Source organism: Rhopilema esculentum, chromosome 13 (assembly GCF_057945365.1).
Source record: "Rhopilema esculentum isolate cy_ngs chromosome 13, ASM5794536v1, whole genome shotgun sequence".
NCBI lineage: Eukaryota > Metazoa > Cnidaria > Scyphozoa > Rhizostomeae > Rhizostomatidae > Rhopilema > Rhopilema esculentum.
The window spans coordinates 10,325,758-10,347,168 of NC_142827.1; the positions used below are offsets into that span (position 1 = coordinate 10,325,758).

The window sequence follows — 21,411 nt, forward strand, 5'->3', positions numbered from 1 at the left end:
GGGAAACCACGAAATCACATTCAGACATAAACTCACGAGCACCTGTTCAAAGTTGCTTGATATATCGTGAAAATTTAGCGCAATGTGGTCTAATTCTGTATGTAAGAAACAGGAGAGAAAATATGACACGATATGGTAAATAAATTTGCACTGTTTTGTACACCGGTGATCCCTTACACAGAAAATGCGAAACAAAATTGCTGATGTCTTGGTTTTTTAGACAAAAGAGGATCGTTTAACTTTTAGCATATAATGATAAAGCAGGGCTGAATAAGAACTGATAACAGAAAAAGAAAACGGAATAAACAACCAGAAGACGAGGAATAGGTGAGATGATTATACTTGATACTCTTGAAGATAGGTGAAACTCAAGCTACCTTTCAACAAAAATTAGGAAGTGCATCATAAAAAATACAAAGGTTATCGGATGACAATATCAGTTAGGTCGCAATTTGTATTGACATATTGAATAGTTAATTAAAAACTATACTTTTGAATGTTTTTCATAAAGCAATTTTTGAATCTTAAAGGCATACTTTCTGCTACAGATTTCTGCTGCAAGTCAAAGGAACTTTACTTATAAAGACACTGTCGATAAAAATTGGTAAAAGAATTTGGACTTTTTCATGTAGAAAGTGAAAATGAAAATATGAGTTCATTCTACTCGTTTAAAACATCTTTCAAAATGTGAGAACCTATGAGAAATACCTTTTAAACAAACGTTGAAGTAGCATACCAAAAAAAATCCACAGAGAACGCAAATTGGGTACAAATCCAAAAAAAATTTGTGTTATAAATATAGATATATTGTTTTTATTTTAAACTTATTTTTAGCTCAGTGGCAAAACATGACTTTCCAGATTGGCAGAGAGGAGGTGGTGGAGGTAATATAGAGAACAAAAATCAACAAAGACAATAAAACATGCTGACACCACTCATGCCAGATATGACTTTGGTTCATTCAAATTAAGACAAGGCTTTGTGTAACTGCAACACATTGAATTCAAATTTTCTAAATCTAGCTATTCAGCTAAAAGGTAAATGGCGTAGCTTGATAATTGGCATTTAGCAGTAGAAATGAGATAAAGGCGAGTCATGATGTATCTTTGAGGTACAATAAAAAGGTAGGTAGCCTGTCACTATGTACAAAGAATGCTGGTAGGCAATTACATGATTTATACATGATTACATAGCATTTGACTCACCACACAGTGTACTCATTCTTCGTACACAATAATGAAGAATAAATTTGATTCATGATTTTCACTGATTGGCTATTGAATGACAAGAACACATTTGAAGATTTCTCGCAAGATTATGCTAACAAAAAGCAAATTTGAAATACCATACGTACCTGCAATTCGAAATTCTGCCTCACAGAGGTAACAAGCAAGTCACCCTGGGGAGACACTGCTGTATTCAATGCTAGCTCTCTATTCCATTCAGGGTTTGGGGTCCTTGTCATTGTGTTAGGTGTTCTGGATTTAAGGAAAGTTTAAGAAGCATATCACACAGTCATGAAAACATAAAGAAACATACCATGAAGGTTTAAAAAGAGGAAATCATAGGTTAGAAAATTTGGAATTTGGATGCTTTTGCCAATTTTCAGGGAATTTTATTTTTATATCTAACAAAGGTATCTATCTACTGTAAATGTAAACTGAAGGATAAATGAAAAAAATAAATTAAAAAACATTTTACAAATAGGTATTTTACAAATAAATTAAAAAGCATTTAGATATTAAATAAGATTATTTAATCAAAGAAAACATGTTAATATTTGTATACATTTTAAGGTAAATTTTTCATCTCAGGGATTGTGATGCCATGACACAGGTGGGCTAAAAACCACAAAAAATACAGTGACAAACAATGGTCTTTTGGTCTTAAACAATGGAAAAATGTAACACCATCTTAGCAAACAATTGGTTTGCCTCCCCCCAATATTTGACCAAGTGTCTGCCCATGAATAAATACAATGGAAGCCTTTATCCTAAGATTTGTCAATTCTTCTGTAGCTTAAGCAAAGATCATTGTTAATCAGCGAAATTCAGATTTTCATTTTCAAAAAGTATCTTTCAGGTCATTCCATATCAAACACCCTTTTAGAATTGTCAAATTTTTGTAGGTTTGCTCATACTAATGAGATAGAAGAACCCTGCAAATTTCAGCTCAATAACTTTACTTGTTCCAGAATGAGAGCCACTTGAAATTCATACCATATTGGCTCGAATTCACCATTTTTAATATTTGCCGTAAATCTTTTTGGCAAAATTCAATGTATCTTTTGGCATTTTGCCCTGAAAACATCTCTTCTGGGTGAATCAATACTCAGGAGTTTGAACATGACATTAGAAACCTGCTAACATCTACAAAAAGCAATAGAATGTTTGTATCCAAGGGCTGCTTTTGTCCTTAGCAACTATGCTGCCCCCACTTGCGTCAATTTTTGACAATGTTGTAAAAATGTGACAAATCCCAATTTTTGCATATTGAATATATATTTTCCAAGCTTGTCTAGAGTAAAAAATCAGAGATAGTATTTTTCTTCTCTTGAGATCAATCTAAATCATCTCTATCCGCCATAATCTCTATCCAACATAAAATTGTTGCTAGTTTGTCCCACCTGAGAGATCATAACTTGCTAAAGAACAACAGAATTCCCACATGGTGCTGTGTACTCCAAAATAATTTTTTTCTTCTATCTAAAGATAGTGATAAAAATTAAAGGTTCCAAAAAAATACTCACGATTTAATCTTTTGGTGGCTTCTCCTTCCACTTCCACTGGGGATATTTATATCTGAATGTGTTATACTCCATGACTTTTTTTTGGCATAACTAAAAATTTAATTCAGAATTCAAGCAATGAGCCTAAATAGAGAACAGCACCCTTAATCAAAACACTATACAAGTAAAAGAGTTTCTAAAAAAGAAAGGTAGCTTCATCCAGAAGTTTTCCCTGTATTCAGATCTTCAAACAAACAAATATCTGCCGGTTTATTTGGTGAAATTTATAGTGACTGTTTGCTAATATGTAGATGTAGTCATCACCCCCATTTATATTAGTTGATTCTAGAGTCCTGTCCCCATGCATTATTCGAAAATATTTGTTATCTTGTTTGAACAAAAGTTTATAAAAGATCTCACTATCAAAGGACACTTGTTGTGTCCTCTAAACAATGTTTTGAATTATTCTTAGATTTACTCAATTTGCTTTCCATACAACCAACATTAACAAGTAGAGCACTGTGCGAAAGGCTTGCCGCCATACTGGTGCATGGGCCAAAATCAAGTGTGCTAATGCTGCTACAAAGAACATGAGTATAAGAATTTGTTTACTTGCAACCATTTAATTAACAGTATAGAACAGCTAACTATTTTGTAAAATAATTACATACAATTATTTTAATCTAACGCTTTAAAACCTGTAACAACTATTAAATAAGAGGATCTTTGGAGGAGATTAAAGCCATTGGGGAGGGGAGGGAGGCTGTAGCCCTCCAATCAGATAATAATCTTCCCTTAGTCCAGCAAAAATTTTGGTAAACAATGGAACTTTGTAGGGCAGGCCTGCTAGATTGTTTCTTCTTGTATGGTTATGACCCACAGGCAACCCTGGCTGGATTCCCAGGGGTGAACGACTATGGCAACATGTAGAAAATAAAATGTGGTCTGAAAAAGTCCTCTGTTTCAAGGGATGTTAAATAACTTACAAGTTTTTCCTCAAAGTCTCAATGTTTAATATCTAAACATTTAACGAGAGTGCAGAAGTATTGCAGTTGTATTTATATCAAAAACAGATCCTCCAAATAAAGGACTTATTGGCAGGTTTCAAATAAAATATTGGCATAAAGTGTTTCACATAAGATGACCAAATTGGAAGGAAAGGATTAAAAAGACCAATTATTTGTTTGATAATAGAGGAATTTATGCAACTTTGGGGGTGTGGAATTCAAATTTACCCAATTAACAAATAATTACCTTAAATTCTTAATTTGATGTCACAAACCTCTGCATATACATTTTGTCAATCTAACTGTGTGGCATATAATTCGCAACTTTCATTTTAAAATGATAATAACAGGCTTTCCTAATAGTTTTGCCAAATCTGTATACTGGGACGGGCCACTACCCAAGGCAGCACCATGGCTGTTACCAAAGGATAAGCAAATTTTACTAAAGCAATCCTCCTAATCCTATCAAAAAAATTTTTATCTTAATTGCAAACAAATTGAACAGCAGATAGAAACAACTGGTATAATTTCGCAGTGGTTTTGAAAAATCCCATGTCGTCAGTTACTTTAAAAGCCATGTTGTCAGTTACTTGAAAAATCCCATGTTGTCAGTTACTTCAAAAGCTAGGTAACAAGCAGCACCGGTTGCCAATTTAGATCACTTTTTCCATCTTAGCATGCCTTTTGAATGTTAAAAATATCTTGAGCTCATAGCGAATTACAGTTGACGCTTCTACCAAAAAACATTAGGGAAAATGGACACAAGGTACGATATTACCTAAAGAGGGCTTGGATTTTTAGATTTGGTGCCAACAAGAAATCTTCAATCTTCAAATCATTAGTTTGTTTACCTTCATTCATTTCGAGGAATATCTTGTTTGGCCATATAGCAACTACCTTTGTTTGATCCTTTATTGATTATAAGACATGAAGGTCGCTGAAATACCTGGGGGGTGACACTATACCCCCATAGGGTCGCGACGCTCCTGGTTTCCACCCTTGTATATATGGTGGTGGACAATTAAATCAATTGCAGTGATTTTAGCGACTGATGAAGCCCCGTATGCCGGGGCGAAATATCAGCCTTCACTAATTTACGTGTATTCATTGTTGTTTATTCTCGGCGTATTGCGGTGTTTTATATTTGCTACATTTTTGCGACAGCTGGAGGTTTCATTGAGGAAAATATACGCAGGTGGTAAGTGAAATTGAAACGCTCACTTTCAGTCCAAACAGAGATTATGAGCAGGTTGAAACTTGTTAGATACCCTACCATTCAGTATAAGTGTTGTATAGTTGTTTATATTTACCAAAGCGACCCAATTAACACCTAAAATATTATTATTGTTGCAAATACAATGACTCGCTTGTTCAGAATGAGCACATATAAAGTATAGCCTAGGCCTAATTAAAGTGAGGCTCAATGCGCTCTTGACTAGCCCACTATTTATAACACATACAAACCTCCTCCTGGGCCTTTCTTCTTTATTTTCTATTTTTTCATACACCATTTCTCTACATAAAAATTTCTAATGGCGATAAATGTATTGAAACCATCCCATTACGGTCCTAAGGTGTTGATTTTATTTGCAATCATTCCGTTTCTAACGACGTCTCCATGGGAAGCTCCTTCGCAGAGACTGCTCTGAAGTGCAATTTTTCTCAGACAAAGGTGGGATTTTGAAAACCTGGATATTTTTGCAGACACGTGAACAAAGAATTTTTTATATGTAATAGGGTTGTGTGATTATCATTTCTGCAGCATAATAACATTAGGACTCCAACTTTTCCAAAACAGCTTGTAAAAGGGATTGCTATTGTGCATCTACCATTCTGTTTCCACTATTTCAAAGAAAAACTAGAAAACCCATGATCTGAAACCCATTTATTTGAGTTAAAGCTTGGGTAGTCGCAAAGAATATCAGATAATTTGTTCAAGAGCCGTTCATCAGTTCCTCCTCCAAGGGGTGTCAAGCGATACCCGTAATACTTTCTGACTTGGGCCTTTCTTTACTTCGCTAGATCTAGGATGAATTTATTCGGGTCTCCTCTTCGGGTCAACGAATAAAGTTTTTTGGAAATTATTTGCTCTTTGTGAAAACTGCTACCTACATCCAGGGTCTGCAAAAACTCGTATATGGCGTCTTAGTATACGTAAACTTTTTGTCGCCTACGTTTTTTGGCTCTGATTTTGAGGGAGACATTAATGAAGAACTGAAAGCTGCGAAGGGTGTGTCATCCTATCCAAAAAGCGTACGAGTTTTTCGAGAACAATACGATATTTTGGGATTTGGGGGATATCTCTTGAAAACAAAAGGACTTTTGCCAAAGGCGTATGAGATTTTTCGTAGAGTGATATGCCCCTCATAAATGTGTCTCGATATCACTGTGTTGCAAATGCTGGTTCAGAAAGCAATACTATAGGCTTACTTGAAACCACCCTAATGTTAATGTAACAGGGTTAGAAAAAAAGAGCAATTTAAACAGGTTTCAACGGTTTACTTCCGATGAAAGAAAAATTTCATTGAATGTTCACATAGCAGCTCTTATTGCAATTCTTGATAAACCTTTTATCAAATACATCCTACAAAGATAATTCAACGGATTAAAGAGCAGCATATGCTGACATGAAAACCTCGATACACTGAGATCGATACAGCGGATAATCGTTTACGTTGTGCCAGCGGAATTTACTATATAGAATACACGAGGTGAGGTTTAAATTAATTGTTATGGCGATAGATAGTGTTTACAATATAAAACATAATGATAATAGAAAACAAGTTTCAATAACAAAGCAATGTGTGTCTGAATGTGGTGCATTCCTAGACCCTACTTACAAAAGCGAGAGTGGCTCGGTTCCGCTTGGACCCGACTCAGATAGGACAGGCTCATAATTTCTTGCCGGTGTTCGGTTCCATTAATTGAAGCGATTGATCCGCTCAGAAAGGATTCTCGCTTCAAGAGAATGCAACATCTAATCCAAAATCTTGCGCCGTCGTCTTTGATGATAAAGCAATGCATTTATGTGTTGAAGCTTTGGTGTCAACATGCCGAGAAAGCAAAATCACATGTAAGAGTGTTCTTTATTTTCCGTACTGAATGGAAAACGAAACACAAAAAAGTAATCTTGACGCACTTTTCATGAAGCCATCTGCAGAACAACAAGAGAAAGTGAGAAGCCTGTTCTACAACTCTTCGTCAAGTTTGCCTCCTTCCCTATCTGTTCTAATTTGGTTCTGAACCATTTGTCTGACTACACAAGCAACAGTGAGCAGGATCCCAATGGAGATCCACGTGCATTGAATCCAAACGTGTACGGATAGCAGATCACATCCTTGCTGTTTGAGATTGGATCCGAAAGGAACCGTTTCATTTTACTCTCGTGTAAATAGGTTCTTGAGGTGATTTTTATAAAAAAAGACAAGGGGGTTCCTCATCAATCGTGTACAAGCGATGCTATTTCAGTTGCAAATAAAACGAGCCTCAAACAGTAGGGGTAATATTATAAATTCTAGTTTTTCTTTTATGTGTGAACATTACATTACCTCTTCACCATCAGTTTGCGAGGAAAGTTCTGAAGAAAAAACAATGCTGTTGGTGATTACTGATTACTAATTACTGATTGGTGATAAATTGTTGATGATGGATGATTGTTGATGATAAATGATTGATGATCGTTGGTGATTATGGTGTTGATGACGGCAAGTTGTATCATCCTTCATTCTAAGTTGTTGTTCGTCAAAAAACATTCCGCAATCTTTACCAAGCAAGGTGCATTTTGACACTTCTGGCAATAATTAGCTGCTCGATATGTACAATATTTTGTAAAAAATTACTAATCTTAATCCAATTCTAATCAACCAATGTCATGGTCGCATTGCTCACAAAGCAAACATGCCCTCCTCTTGAGTTTCTCCCGCCATTAACTGCATTTGCCTCGGAGCCCCCGAGTTCCCTCGTGTCGACGCGATCCTCTCCTGGCCGACAACCGATCGTTCTGCTAGAAAGCGATCGAATTCGTCACTGGTTAAAGGTTTGTCCTGCTTTTTGCCACCTTCGGTTGACTCAGGTGACGCAGCATCTTGCGGAGGAGGTGGGTTGGTTGGCTGGATCTTGTTCTGTTTAGGAGAAACACGTAAACAAAATGTAAGAAAATCATAATTTCTCTGGCCAGCATAAGAAAATATTCCAGAGTTACTTTTGCTTGAGATGAAAAAATCAAAAAAATTTTGTAGTTACTATCATTTTCAAAATGAATATTTTACAAATTTATATTCAAATCAAGACGAGCGTGTTAGATTAGGCACAAGTTTGTCACGTTGAATCGTAAGCCTGTGTTTGAATACACAAAAACTCAAATTGCAAAAATGCAGTTGTCAAAGACTGTACTTTACTTTTATGGATAATTCTAAGCTAGTGTGCTTTTAGTTAAGGATACTTGCATTTCCAAATTACATACGAATTTTACGACAAATGCACGATATTAACTTAAGAATATTTCGAGCGCAACGTTGAAAAAAAATTCATACCAAATCCACATCTTTAAGCCATTCTTCCACATCTTGCATGCTTCAAAAAGGGAACAAAAAGTTAGATAAAATTGTAGCAGGTTATTTGTAAGTCTAGACATTTTGGGCTGTTTCTACTGCAAATGGGAATTAATTACACCGAAACGACTGCTGTTTAAAAAATCATGGGGCGTTTCGAGAATAAGGAATTAGAACTTCAAACAGGCTGCAAAATGAAATTAGCCGATGCTATAACAATATGGGAAGTAGTAGAAAAATACCATATTACTGTTTTACGAAAGAGAAGGCTTTAAAACAGGAGCCATCTTGTACTTTCAAGATGAAATGCCATTAAAATGGTAAATAAATAAATAAATAAATTATTGGGGTTTTATAGTATGCTGCAAAATATTTCAATTTTCAAAGCAACTTTGGTATCATGTAATAGAGAGAAAACAAAGCATGTGAATTGGAATATACGTGGTGGTAATCACCTAGGGTTGAAGGCAGCGAAAAAGTTATAAAAAAGCTTGTTTCTTAATTTTATTGACTCAATGCAATAAATAGTCCCCTCTCATACATATGGCTTGTATAAGACTGTATAAAACACTTTACCCTTTGAGAAAAAGTTTTCAACAGAAAAAATGTAACAACAATAAAATATAGCTAGACATGATAATTATCCACAAAGCATACTCACTCATCTTCAATACTTTTTCCCTATGAGGAAATCATAAGTAAAATTATTTCAAAAAAGTTTCATAAGTGGCGCATAAGTAGCACAAATGTACAAAACAAAATAGGTTATGATTTTAATTGTAGTTTTTCATACCAGCGACAAGTTGTTGCAAAGATGAATCATGTTGTTTCAAGAGTGTATAGCCCTGCCTATGAGGTATTGAGCGCTTTTTCACAGACAGGTAAAATGGTAATTTTCATTACACATTTATTTAAGCAATTGTTATTTACAGTCTCTTTTGCCTATATATTCCACCATTTATTTTTATTGCTGTGTAGTTAAAAAATATAAAAAATGAAATCAATCGTCTCTTTTGCAAATCTGTGGTGTAATATTACAAGCAAGGAAACGACTGTAATTTATAAAAGAATGACAGCCCTGTATAATTGAAGTCCAAAATGAAGGATGTCTTCACATTTGGCAAAAATTAGAATAAAGTTGGTAAATGCAACGCAGAAAACTTTCCAGGGGATGATGGAAAAAACCCACGGCTGCAAAGAAAGGTTCTAAACCCGGAAATATATTAAAGGGTTCTAGGGAAACATTAAAAACATAATTATATAGAGAAATTTTGGTACTAAGAACAATGCTTTGCAATATTTTGCAAAATTTACAAAACGAAAAGTAAAGGGCTCCAGGAAAGGATTCACAGACATGGCAGATAACAAGAAAAATTCATCAAGAGGAAGTATAGGTGACAAAAAATCAGATATTTCAAGTAAACGGAATCAAGGATTCATGTTGCAATATTTCACATTGCAACATAAACCGAAAATAGCACAAATGGTAGTTAAAGTAATTTAGAACTCATTTAAATTGAAAACAGCGTACTTCTCTTTATAATATCAGAATTTTAATGAAAGCAAAATAATGTAACTGTTAGTTGAGAATAAACAAAAAGAAAGTTTGTTTAAAAGTAAAAAGGTGGTTTCAATGTCGCCTTTGAGGTTAGCTTTACTGATATCACGAGATCCTGTCAGTTATTTTCATTTTCTTAATCCGTTATCTAACCTAACAAAATGAAACCACAACAACTTTATACTTACTCGAAGACAATTTTCACGTAGATAGATTATACAAAGACCTTTTGATCGTACAAAAAACCAATAAAATATTTAATAAGAAACTATTGTTTGTTCCAGTTTAATGATTGATTGAGGAAAGGAGGAATTAAAAGAGCATTCTGGATACCTTTTGATCTTTGTCTGTCGCACTCACATACGGAGCTTTAGATGCTATTGCCCCAGAAAACGATTCCGTGGGTACGTTATTGATATTATCCTCGTACGTCGAACCACTGTTTAAAGAAAACACATAGAAATTGAAAATTATGTAAGATCACCTCTATAAATCAATTGAAAAACAAGTACGTATTTCTGCGAAAAAAAGAACACTCTTTAAGCATATATTTTAAGATAAGTGAAATTTACAGGAAATAAACACAGTGTCACGTAACAGACATGTCAGACAAGAATAACAAACTTCATTAAATTAACACGAAGAGGCTGAGCAATGCTCTTGTCATATGAACTATCGATTTCATGAGGCCTCGAAAACATAATAAATTGGCTTGCAATGCTGTAAAGAAATCAAGTGTTCATTTGAAGCAATTCTTATGAAGAAATCCCCCGGAATGCGTACTTTTTTCTGCTGTCTGCAAACGAGCTGTTTCTTGTTTGAGCGAACATGTCAAATTCGTCATCATCAGGTACTTTTTGAACACCTATAATGACAAATCATGCATGACAACAAAACGAAATAGTTAGTGATAATATCAATCCTACAATACTTGATGTGTTTATTCAAGTAAAAATAGAACTTTCTCTACAAAGATGAGATCAATGCATAATTTTATGAATGCATGAGATTTTGCCTTCTGCCAACAAACTCATAGTTAAAAATTGAAGAACATGGCTTGTTCTATTGCAACGATGGTTTTTTGCATTTCACTCAGTCATTCAGCATTAGGATAGATGCAATAAACTTGCTTTCGGTCAAGATTGGTGTGGTATTATTGGCACAAGAGCGGCTCCTATACTTCAACCACGGTTAGCACAACATCTAATGCCGATGTTGACACCGAGTTAAATTAATTCAATTGAACAGACTGTGATATCATCATTATTTACTGCTCTTACAAAGCAGTTTTTGTTGGAAACAGCTGCTAATGACTGGCTATATCAGTGGCATGTTTTGGCCGCTGCAATAACACCTACCGAAACGCATTGGCTCCACAAGTCAAAGAAAGCGTTATTAATTGAAAAGACATTGATTTGAGAAAACCACTAAGGCTTTTAACTGTCAACCGAAATTTTCGGAAGTTATAGCCAATGTTGAAATAGATCCAAACTAGTTTTGATTCTAAGCTAAATTATTTCGCCTTGCTATCGTGACTCTAGCAATGAAAAAGTACATATTTTGACTGGACTTAACAACGAAAATACTGAAAATAACACTTAATAAGCCTGCTTAATAATGTTTGACGACCTATATTAAGATTTTGGTACTGGAGCTTGCACAGCAGTAAACTGGGATCGAAAATTATTAGGACTTTACTATGACAAAATCAATGCAAGATTAAATGCAGTCAAAACAAGCAACTCTGTGAATTAAACTGGCTTTAATTGAAATAATTTTCTTAGAAACTGCTCTCAAATGGCTTCCATGATAACTTCAATAGTCATCTTCATTTAAAAAAATGCAATGAAGATTTCAAAAATGGTTCTTGAAAATGTTTTCCTTAAAAACATTGCTTTAAGTGGCTTTCACTGCTCTTGCCTTAGTGCTTATGCTTATAGTGTACAGGACCGGTTTTAAGGTTAACTGATTGAGATGGTGACACAGCTGATTGGTTGATTTACTGAATGGATTTCGGAGCTCATACAATCAAATCTGACGCAAACTGGTAGTCGCTTTATGACAAACAGAAGATTTAACATTCAGATCTCCTATTCAAGATGTCAAAGAAAATATCATACTCTTGAAAATGCTAGGCAATGTGTACAAAACTCTGTGATTAATCACGTGTTCAAATAATAAAGAATATAGGTAGAGGCTAGATTTATGACATACCATATGGACTCAAATGAAGTGTTTAAACTTACTTTGGGGTGGGGCTGATGTCGGTGCGTCGCCGAAGTCAATCAGCAGATCTGCTGAATTTCTACGATTAAAATCAAACAAATTGACAACCAGTATGCAAAAAGCTTACAAACTGGAAATCAAAACTCTCGAAGTTCCTGTCATCTGCTTTTCGCATCAACAAATTATTCAGAAAGTTCTGCATGAATCGTTTAGCAGCTGATTTACCATCTGCATTTGCATTCGGACCAAGATCTCAGTAAACACAAAAACTAGCAGCAAATGTAAAGAGAACTGGTTAGTAGCATTCAACGACCTGGCAATGAAGAACGTAAAGAGCCATGAGGACAGTTTGAGACATCTTCAACAATCCTCATATATGGATCTATTTGTAAATATATTCCTAAAATGGCATCTCTATTAAATCCGGTTTGATCTTGGAAATCCCAGATACTGGCGCATAAAGAACAACCCAAAAAATTATGATTTAACCCAAACATTTGACCTGATGAGCAAAAATTAGTTCAAAGTAACTGAAGCCAATATTAATTAAGACACGATGGCAATATTGCAGGGAGAATTTGTTTTCTAAACAAGTATAAATCTTTTCATTGTTCAAAGATAAAACGCTATTGTCGCTTTTTGCCAATAACTATAAGGAAGAGATTAAAACTGTTTTATTGCATACCCGCTTGCAGCTGCTGGTCTCACTACTTCTCCGGGTCCATCAGTAGCAACAGCCTAAATGGAATTCAAGTTATTGATGAACAAGATAAAATTGAATGAATTTTACAACAATTTAGCTTTAGATACAAAACATACCCTTTGCAGATTTAATCCTAATCGAGGATTCCTTAATACTTTATTAACATGCTGGTCATATCAAAAGTACAGAAAATTGCTCAATCTCCCCCCTTCCCGGACCAATGATCCAAAATGTTAAGAAAAATGTGTAAGAGCATCAAAAGCAGGGCGGGGTCTAGGCGTGGCAACAAAACCTTTTCTATCAACCTCCTCACTGTCAAAAGCAAACACCACTTTTACTGGATTAAATATAGTATAAATAAAAGAATTTTTTCGTGTTTCGTAAAAAAGAATTGAAACTGGTGTAGACATAAAAAGCCTTTACCGTTGACGGCTGTGATTGCGAGCTCATGAACCCACTTCTGTTTCGCTCAAATCGATCGTAGCGGATGAAAACATTGTTAAGCAGGTCGTTAACTCTCAGCAATTCGCCTGAAAATGCGTAAAATAAAACTAAAGTAAAAACGAAAAAAGAAATTTTCCAGATCAGATCACGGTATTTTTACGTGAAATAGGATTAACATACCTTGAAATGGCGGATAAACAGAAAAAATAAAATAGTATAAATGGCAGCCTCAAAATAGAATTCACGATAGAGTATCAAAAATGACTAAAAAGGGTATCGTTATTCATACTAACCTGTCACCTCATCATTGGCTACCTTTTGCAATAACTCGATCACTCTTTGTTGCATTTGCCGACAAGTTGAGTTCAGTTCCTGTGAACAGAAGGTAGCCTTTTATGAATACTTTGTCTAAATTTGAACCAGGTTCGATGCTTAGGAGAGTGCCATGGAAACTGGGTGTAGCAACATGAAATTAACAAACATGATAGGGTTCCAAGTACGTAGTCTTTTAGCATTTAGATTTAGCTAATACAAACCAAATTTGATAGAATACATATCTCAATGGCAAAAAAATTGAAAACTCATAACCGCTTGTAAATAGATATAGTGAAAAGATACAAATAGTTATCGTGGATCTTAAAATAATAGTCCTGTAACAAAAGCTGAAATTCAAAACGCTAGAATTATCAGCTCGTACCAAAAGATCCAAGATGGCTAATAAAAACTGGGATATTCCGTTGACTGGTGCGTCTGGCTTTGAGCATACAGCTAATGATTTGGTCAACAGAAAATAAATCAGGTGTTATATTTTCTTTTCAATATGATTTCTATCAACATCAGAGTAAAAACGCCATAGTTTAAAAAATATTGTTTAGCGTGGAAATTTACGTGTGGAAATGAACAATTTCATCACTTTTCCGAGCCATAATGAGGTGGCAATGCTATTTATATTAACAAAGCTGTACATGAGAACTCAAAATGCTTACCTTAAGCAAATTCATATCATCTGATTCTTCTTGTTCTGGCGACAAAGCTGTCAGCATCTCAGACATAACACGAACATTTTCCTCTACAGTGTTAAGGTCACCCCTGAGTTTGGCCAGTTGTGTTGGCGTTGGACTCGTGGGACCTGAATTTGTTCTTTGGACAGCAGGAGGAAACACCTTGAAGGACATATCAACATTAGTTTTTAGGAAGATATAATCTCAAAATTGAGACTATAGAAAAAGACAAGAATTTTACAATAGCATATTCTAGAAAAGGGTTATCGATATGAATGAGGATATTGATGTAAAGTATAACAACTTGCTATCATGATAAAAATGAAACAGTTAAGTCAAACTCGGGATCACTAAAGGCAAAATAATTTAACGGCAGAACAACAAACACACAAGATGATACAGCTTGAAAGCATTGAATTATCAAAATCTTTCCTTGAACAGTCCTTACCAGAATCAAGATGAAACAATGCTCAAATTTTTTAGAAGCAAATTGACTAAAACTTTCTTCTTAAAAACAGTGAAAAAGTACGTGGCTTGGCTTTTGCAATTAGGCTGATTTTTTTACTGACCTTTATGAGGGTTTTCACGTGTTTAACTGTCCCCGTTTTGGAAAATATTCCTTAAGTACTAATAAACCAAATAATAACAACGGAAACAGTTCTCTTAGATACTAAAACAAACTTTTCTCTTTATTTCAATAAATTCTTCTTCATAATCCGCCAAATTGCATATATTCGTTTCTAGATTTTTTTCCTTGTGACAGTGACACAAACATCAACATTCAGTTCATTTCTATCAGGTAATTGCTGAGCAATTTATCAGGGATTGTTATGTGGAAACTCTACACAAGTAAAGACATTTACACTCACCATTGGCTGTCCATTATTGGAAGGTAGTTGATTTGCTGATGCTGGTCTTGGTGTGTTGGATTCCGGCACTGTCTGTGTGTTCAAAGAAACAATTGTGATTTCACAGAAATTATAAGAACCCCGTCTTTAAATCTAGAAATTCAATCTAGGATTCAGAAGGTGCTGTCATATCGATATTGGAAGGTCTGGAAAACTACTGGATAAGCATGGCTTATCTGTGTCCTAAAACATACTTAAGGAGCTACATTGTAGCAAATAAAAAATACAAAAACCTTTCAACGGTGATTACGTCAGTTATGATAAATTTGTTTTGTTATGTTATGTTATGTTATGTTATGTTATGTTATGTTATGTTATGTTATGTTATGTTATGTTATGTTATGTTATGTTATGTTATGTTATGTTATGTTATGTTATGTTATGTTATGTTATGTTATGTTATGTTATGTTATGTTATGTTATGTTATGTTATGTTATTTTATGTCATGTCATGTCATGTTATTTTATGTCATGTCATGTCATGTCATGTCATGTCATGTCATGTTGTGTCATGTCATGTCATGTCATGTCATGTCATGTCATGTCATGTCATGTCATGTCATGTCATGTCATGTCATGTCATGTCATGTCATGTCATGTCATGTCATGTCATGTCATGTCATGTCATGTCATGTCATGTTGTGTTATGTTCTTTTATGTTTTTACTTAATGCATTAATCAATGACTCTTGAGCATTTATTCAATAAAAAGTGGCAGGGTTGCTAAGATGAAATCTGAGAATTTGCCTCAAACATGAAATTTATTTGGTTTGTTAACTTTATTGCTAATTTATTGCAAAGTATAAGATTCTGATCTTCTTTAAAACTAATCATAAACAAATTTCAAATAAAAACGTAAAAAACCTACCCTTTTGGGTGTATGGATTGGTGCTAGAGAGTCAATATCCTGTGCTGGGAACTCATATCCTGAAATATGATGATACTCAAGATAATGTCAAAGATAATATTATGTGTTTTTGACTCTGCAATAAGACTCTGCAATATTTCCAAACTGCACTAAGGAGAACAGCTTTGCAATATGAACAGGAAACATGAACAAAATAAGTAAATTTATGTCAATAATATGATCATAAAATTGTGACAGTGTTAATAATAATTTTGATGATGAGTTGTGGTGATTTTGATTATTACTAAGATTTTTATTATATAACTATGATTTGACAATGATTGATGAGGGGATTATGAAATGGTTGATGATCTGTGGTGATGACTGATGAAGGTGATAAGTGATTATGATCATAATAAGTGATTATGATCATAATAAGTGATTATGATCATGAAATTATCCTTACCTTGAGCTTTCAAATGCTCATGGCAACGAACAAATGCTTGCAGCTGCTCTGAGTTACGGAAAGCATCAGACCATGATTGCACAAGCATTAGGATCTTCTCTTCTACAATTTGTGGAATCTGACTCACTGTACCCTAGACAATACACAGAATCATCGTCACAGATAAAATACAAGGCTTTTAAAGCATTTTGACTTATTCAGAACGAAAAAGAAACATGTTAAATTCACTTTATAAAAAAGAAGCCTTATTAGAAACCGCTTTTATACAAATTAGAAAAGCAAGCATATTGCAACATTGCAAATAGATTTATTCTATGAAAACATAAGCCTTTGGTGAATACATTAAAATTAAAGACAGAAACATCATTAAATTAAAGAGAAGTGATTTTGTGTAAATATTAGATGAGCAACATTCAGCAAGTATTTTACAATACCTTTGGAGTAAGTATTTTTGTAAGATCGCCAAGAACATCTTTATTTGCAACAATTACATGAAAACGATTCCCACAGTTCTTGACACATGATTCCAACAACTTTAAATATTAAGAGTTTCAATTAATAACATGAAAAATCAATAATTCAGGTGCTCATGCAATAATTGTGAAAAAGTTTAAATAAAAATCTGCCTTTTATGTTAATCAGCTTTTTTGGTTGGGAGTGGTATGAAAATTCAACAAGTTTCGACCAAACAGGTCAAGGTAAAATTGGCCATTTAGCTAAGTTAACCAGTATCTAAATGAGGTCATGTGACACACTGTTCTAGAATTTTGATCACAGCAGCTGATTTCCAGTCTAACTCATTCACTACTGCAAACTAAGGCATTTCCAGATAGGAGGTAACCCCAAACAGTGAGATCATGAAAAAAACATGACCAAGTTGAAGATTACTTTGAAAAAATTGAATACAAACATGCAAAATATTGGAATTAATTTTAACAAGGTTCACTATTATTAGCAGCATTTGAGCATGACCTACTGTATTCATATAGCTTGAATCTAAAGTAGTATATATTCAAAAATATTTCTTGAAATCACAATTCTGAATGCTCTCTGTGCTGAAGGATAAGATGCTGCAGAAACAGAAAAGAATAAGAATATAATTGCAAGGAAGTTGCTATCTCAATTACTCACTGTTAATGTGTACATAAGACTTTTGTAATCCTTTTTGTTGGATAGCCGCTTCTTTATGGCCTTCACTGCATCTTTTGCCCTTGATTTAAAAACAAATTTAAACTGTTGAATACACTTATATCTGAATGTTAACACACAAATTTATTTCTATTATCTAAATGCAAAAAACTCAACACACAAGTATCCCAAATAACATCTACTGGTAACTGATATTCTCAACATTCCAGGCATTAGTGATCAAATATAATAACACCTAAAAAGAGAGGCATAGATAATAATTTTCTGATTATATCACTAAGCATGAAGCTCAGAGTCACTTCCTGTTCTACACCTAAGTATCCATATGGTATCCCCACCTCCCCCCCCCCCTAAATTAGGCAAGCCTTTCAAAATAAGCCAATTTGAAAGAAGATGACATATTCTAGTGGACAATAAAAAATTATAAGCTGACCTCAAAAATAAACCGAAGCACACATGAAAAATCATGATAATGCATGCTACCCAAAGGATGGAACTAAGTAAAGATCCTGAAACGACAATTGGTCAGAAAACCCAAAATAATCAGATTTATGGAGGATTTAGAAAATCTAAGTGTTATTCTTCCTATCATGTTTTTCAAACACTTTACAGAAATCATCTCAAAAATGATGCTATAAAGCTGGACAACAAACTTCATTCTTGCAAAAAAAGTTAGCTGGGACTTGTTTCCAGCAAATACTTTAAATACCATGTATACATAATAATTATTGAGTTCATGGGGAAAATAAACCAATGCAGATACTACTTCTAAGCTTCAAATTAATGACACTGATGACTTGTGAAAGATTTTTCCTGTCAGGTTGCATATTACATTGGATAGAAATCTTCTACTGTGTCAACACATAAAAACATCTGAAATCTTAGTTTGTTTGCAGCTCTTTGCAGCATAAACATCACAATTAATAACAATCTGCATCACATGGGTTTAGTGTGATGTAAGAATTCATAACAGATAAAATTTGAATTAAAGAGGCACACAGAAATAGTTGTGGTATCTGAAGTTATTATTTTGTGTAACAAAGTAAACATCAAGAACTTTCACAATTTGCTAAAGTTTTAAATTTGCTAAATCCTATGCACATTTATCTCGGTTATGCATGTCTTTTTAAATGAAACAATAACACACAAATAGAACAGATGCAGAAAACAAAACATTTGATCTATTACAAAACAGGGTTGAATTTTTAATGCCTGGTAATAAACATACCCTTCTTCTGTATCATTGATAATATCGCAGATCTCAATGAACAAGGCCCAGTCTTCTGATGGCAAAATGCTGTCTGTTGCTCTTTCTGCAAAATATTTAACACTACTTTGCAAAATTTTTGGGGTTACATGACGACAGGGCCTGGGGGAGATACTGTTCAATTTTACCTACTACATTCTTCCAAGAGAATTTGGAGCATAATGTGAATTTTCATAAGAAAAAAAAGCAGAAAAAAATCTGTTTCAGCTTCTGATTAATCTGGGTAAAATATTTTAATCCATCTTAGACCAGACAATCCCAACTGGAAGACACTACAGTTTCTGAGATTCTTTATAAAAGCATTTCTTAATATTTACAGTTTATGGTGCAATTTATAAATTCAAAAATGGTCTAAAATCAAGCTAAAAAAAATTCTTGCTTGGAAAAAATGTGTAATCAACATATTTGAGTTAGCAAATACACCATGCTCATTAGAAAAGAAAATTCTTAACTTTCACAACAATTACATTTATTGAATGTATGACCTCCCCCCTTGAAAGTTCAAAGCATATTCCCTGTTATGGTAAGTTGGTCAGTTTGCTACCTAGTGGGCTTTAAAACTACTATGATTATGGAAGACTGTCACAAAATAACACAGTAATTCTTTATCATTTTTCAAGAAATAAACATTTTTGCCTTCGGCCGAAAATTTTTCAGGTAGATGAAATTAACAAACAAACAAACTGTCGAGGTCATATTTGCAATCCAAGGTATGAAAACTTTTGAAAATGAAAATTTAAAGGAACCGGACATAATTTGTTGTTTATCAAATCGAATTACATTGCAAGGAATCTTTCAAAACTTATATGGCGACAAAAAATGTAGCTTTAGTGCCACAGTTGAAATAGCATAACTTATTAGACCATTTATCTTACTTGATTTAGAAATTGTTTACGAATTCTATCATGGTCACACACCATCTAGAGGACAATAGGATAGGATATAAACAGGGCACTACTAGGCTCTAGGCCTACTTACCACCATCTAAATAAGAGTGAATTTCATGAAGCGCATGTTGAATTGCATAAAATATAAGTATTTTCTAAAAAAGTAGCATTGTTTTGCGCAAAACATACCGATTCTCTGTCCAACTGGCGAGGAAAATGGATTTGTGTGAAATTTGAATGACGCCATTTCGACACTTTGCCTAAATTTGTTCTTCCAAGGAAACGAGTCTGGGTTCTACACATCCCGTACATGGTTTCAAATCGATGACGTCATAAACTTTTCATAAATTCATGAATTTGCAATAAATTTACAACATGATGAAGACGCCTATCTTTAAATCTCAGTTTTTAACTTAAAGACAAACAAGATAAAACGATAGCAAAAAATGCTTTTTACCGAATCAAAGTAGAACTTACCATCGATACAAAAAAGGGGGTGTCGCACTCCCCGCCACCCCACACATTCCCAAGTAAATCCGTCCTTTGCGATCACTTCTTGATATGCAAAGTAAGTTTTACAGTAGATCGGCTGTGAAGCTTACTAATCGCTTACCGTTATTAGGCTTTTGATACGGTAGATCAATTGTAAAATTTGTTTATAGTTGGCTAGAAAAATAGCTTGTGCTAATGAAGGCGAATTTTACCTTACTAACAATATTTTTAAAATTTATCTATAAGATACTCTTGCAGCAGCTACATCCAGACCCTGTCCAACCTGTCAAAACTATGCCACCCTTAAGGAGATACCGTAAATCCTCGAATTGGCCCCCTCTCGAAAAAGCCCCACTCGAATAAGCCCTCACCCTAGAACTACAAACTGTCAATAAGCCCCCCCCCCTCGAATAAGCCCCCACTGCTACCGTAAATTCTCAAATTGGAGCCCCAATTTGATGACTTTTGCCATCTGAGGTTGCCTATGACGTATTATTGAATTACCACAACAAATCCATACTTTTGGTTGTAATTAATTAAATACTCATAAATAAATTTCTACTAAAATAAATGAGGTCTTTTAATAATGTCTTCTCAATGTCTACAATAATTTCATAAGCCCCCCCCCCCCTCGTATAAGCCCTCCTCCTCGAATAAACCCCCATCCAAAAATATTAAAAATAAATAAACCCCCAGGGGGCTAATTCGAGGATTTACGGTATGTCGTCGGAAATGTTACGATGTCTGCCCCCTATATTGCTGGTGTCGGCCCTGATGTATAAGCTGAGTCAACCCATAGCTTAGTTGTTAAAATTGTTTGTTTGTTTGTAACCTTATTTTAATTCGATATTTTTTCTAGCTATACATATATATATATATGGATATATACAAATACAACTAATCTGAATCAAATCTACTGTATAACAAATGAAGAGGAAATAACTAAGGAAATAAATACGTACATACATAAGCTAAATATTTGAAGCAACTTGGATATGAATGGACAAATATTACAGGATATCGATATCATTATATTTGCAAACGTTGCATTTACAGCTAGGACCATCCCATTGTGTTATCATACGTTTGAAGCTGTTTAGATTGTCAGCTGATTTTAGTTCATTTGGCAGACAGTTACAGATCTGAGGTCCTATGGCTTTAAGGCTCTGGGAACCGAAA

General features: G+C 34.3%; 2 protein-coding genes and 1 long non-coding RNA gene across 3 annotated transcripts in view; 1 reads left to right on the forward strand and 2 right to left on the reverse strand.

The window, feature by feature from the left end:
- The window catches only part of LOC135692014 (von Willebrand factor A domain-containing protein 3A), a 46,198-nt gene extending 40,858 nt beyond the window's left edge, over positions 1–5,340 (reverse strand). Inside the window, exons 1-3 of the mRNA XM_065210029.2 lie at positions 5,200–5,340; positions 2,750–2,839; positions 1,355–1,478 (exon numbers count right to left, since the gene is read on the reverse strand). Of these exons, the coding sequence (XP_065066101.2) occupies positions 1,355–1,478; positions 2,750–2,839; positions 5,200–5,246 (261 nt within the window). The 5' untranslated portion in view covers positions 5,247–5,340. The remainder of the gene's footprint in view (positions 1–1,354; positions 1,479–2,749; positions 2,840–5,199) is intronic.
- LOC135692021 (uncharacterized) lies at positions 192–5,201 on the forward strand. The gene is made up of 3 exons (XR_016144531.1): positions 192–327; positions 835–1,037; positions 3,201–5,201. It is a non-coding gene; the product is annotated as an uncharacterized LOC135692021 (long non-coding RNA).
- A 924-nt stretch (positions 5,341–6,264) lies between the features above and the next one.
- LOC135692015 (target of Myb1 membrane trafficking protein) lies at positions 6,265–20,533 on the reverse strand. Its single transcript, XM_065210031.2, has 17 exons — positions 19,930–20,533; positions 18,815–18,899; positions 17,569–17,647; positions 16,872–16,970; positions 16,438–16,570; positions 15,993–16,051; positions 15,087–15,158; positions 14,203–14,379; positions 13,510–13,588; positions 13,196–13,302; positions 12,755–12,807; positions 12,090–12,148; positions 10,627–10,708; positions 10,177–10,282; positions 8,947–8,966; positions 8,268–8,307; positions 6,265–7,856 (listed from the first exon to the last, which is right to left on the reverse strand). Exons 1-17 carry the CDS (start codon positions 19,985–19,987, stop codon positions 7,620–7,622), a joined length of 1,545 nt encoding a protein of 514 aa, XP_065066103.1. The 5' UTR covers positions 19,988–20,533; the 3' UTR covers positions 6,265–7,619.
- Between the last annotated feature and the right edge of the window lie 878 nt (positions 20,534–21,411).

Excerpts from the sequence above, each read along its gene's own strand:
- LOC135692015 (XM_065210031.2), bottom strand. The coding sequence starts at position 19,987 with ATGGCGTCATTCAAATTTCACACAAATCCATTTTCCTCGCCAGTTGGA. Across the intron at positions 14,380-15,086 it reads CCAATAATGGACAGCCAATG|GTGTTTCCTCCTGCTGTCCA; the intron begins GTGAGTGTAAAT and ends ATGTCCTTCAAG. Across the intron at positions 13,303-13,509 it reads AGCCAATGATGAGGTGACAG|GCGAATTGCTGAGAGTTAAC; the intron begins GTTAGTATGAAT and ends ACGCATTTTCAG.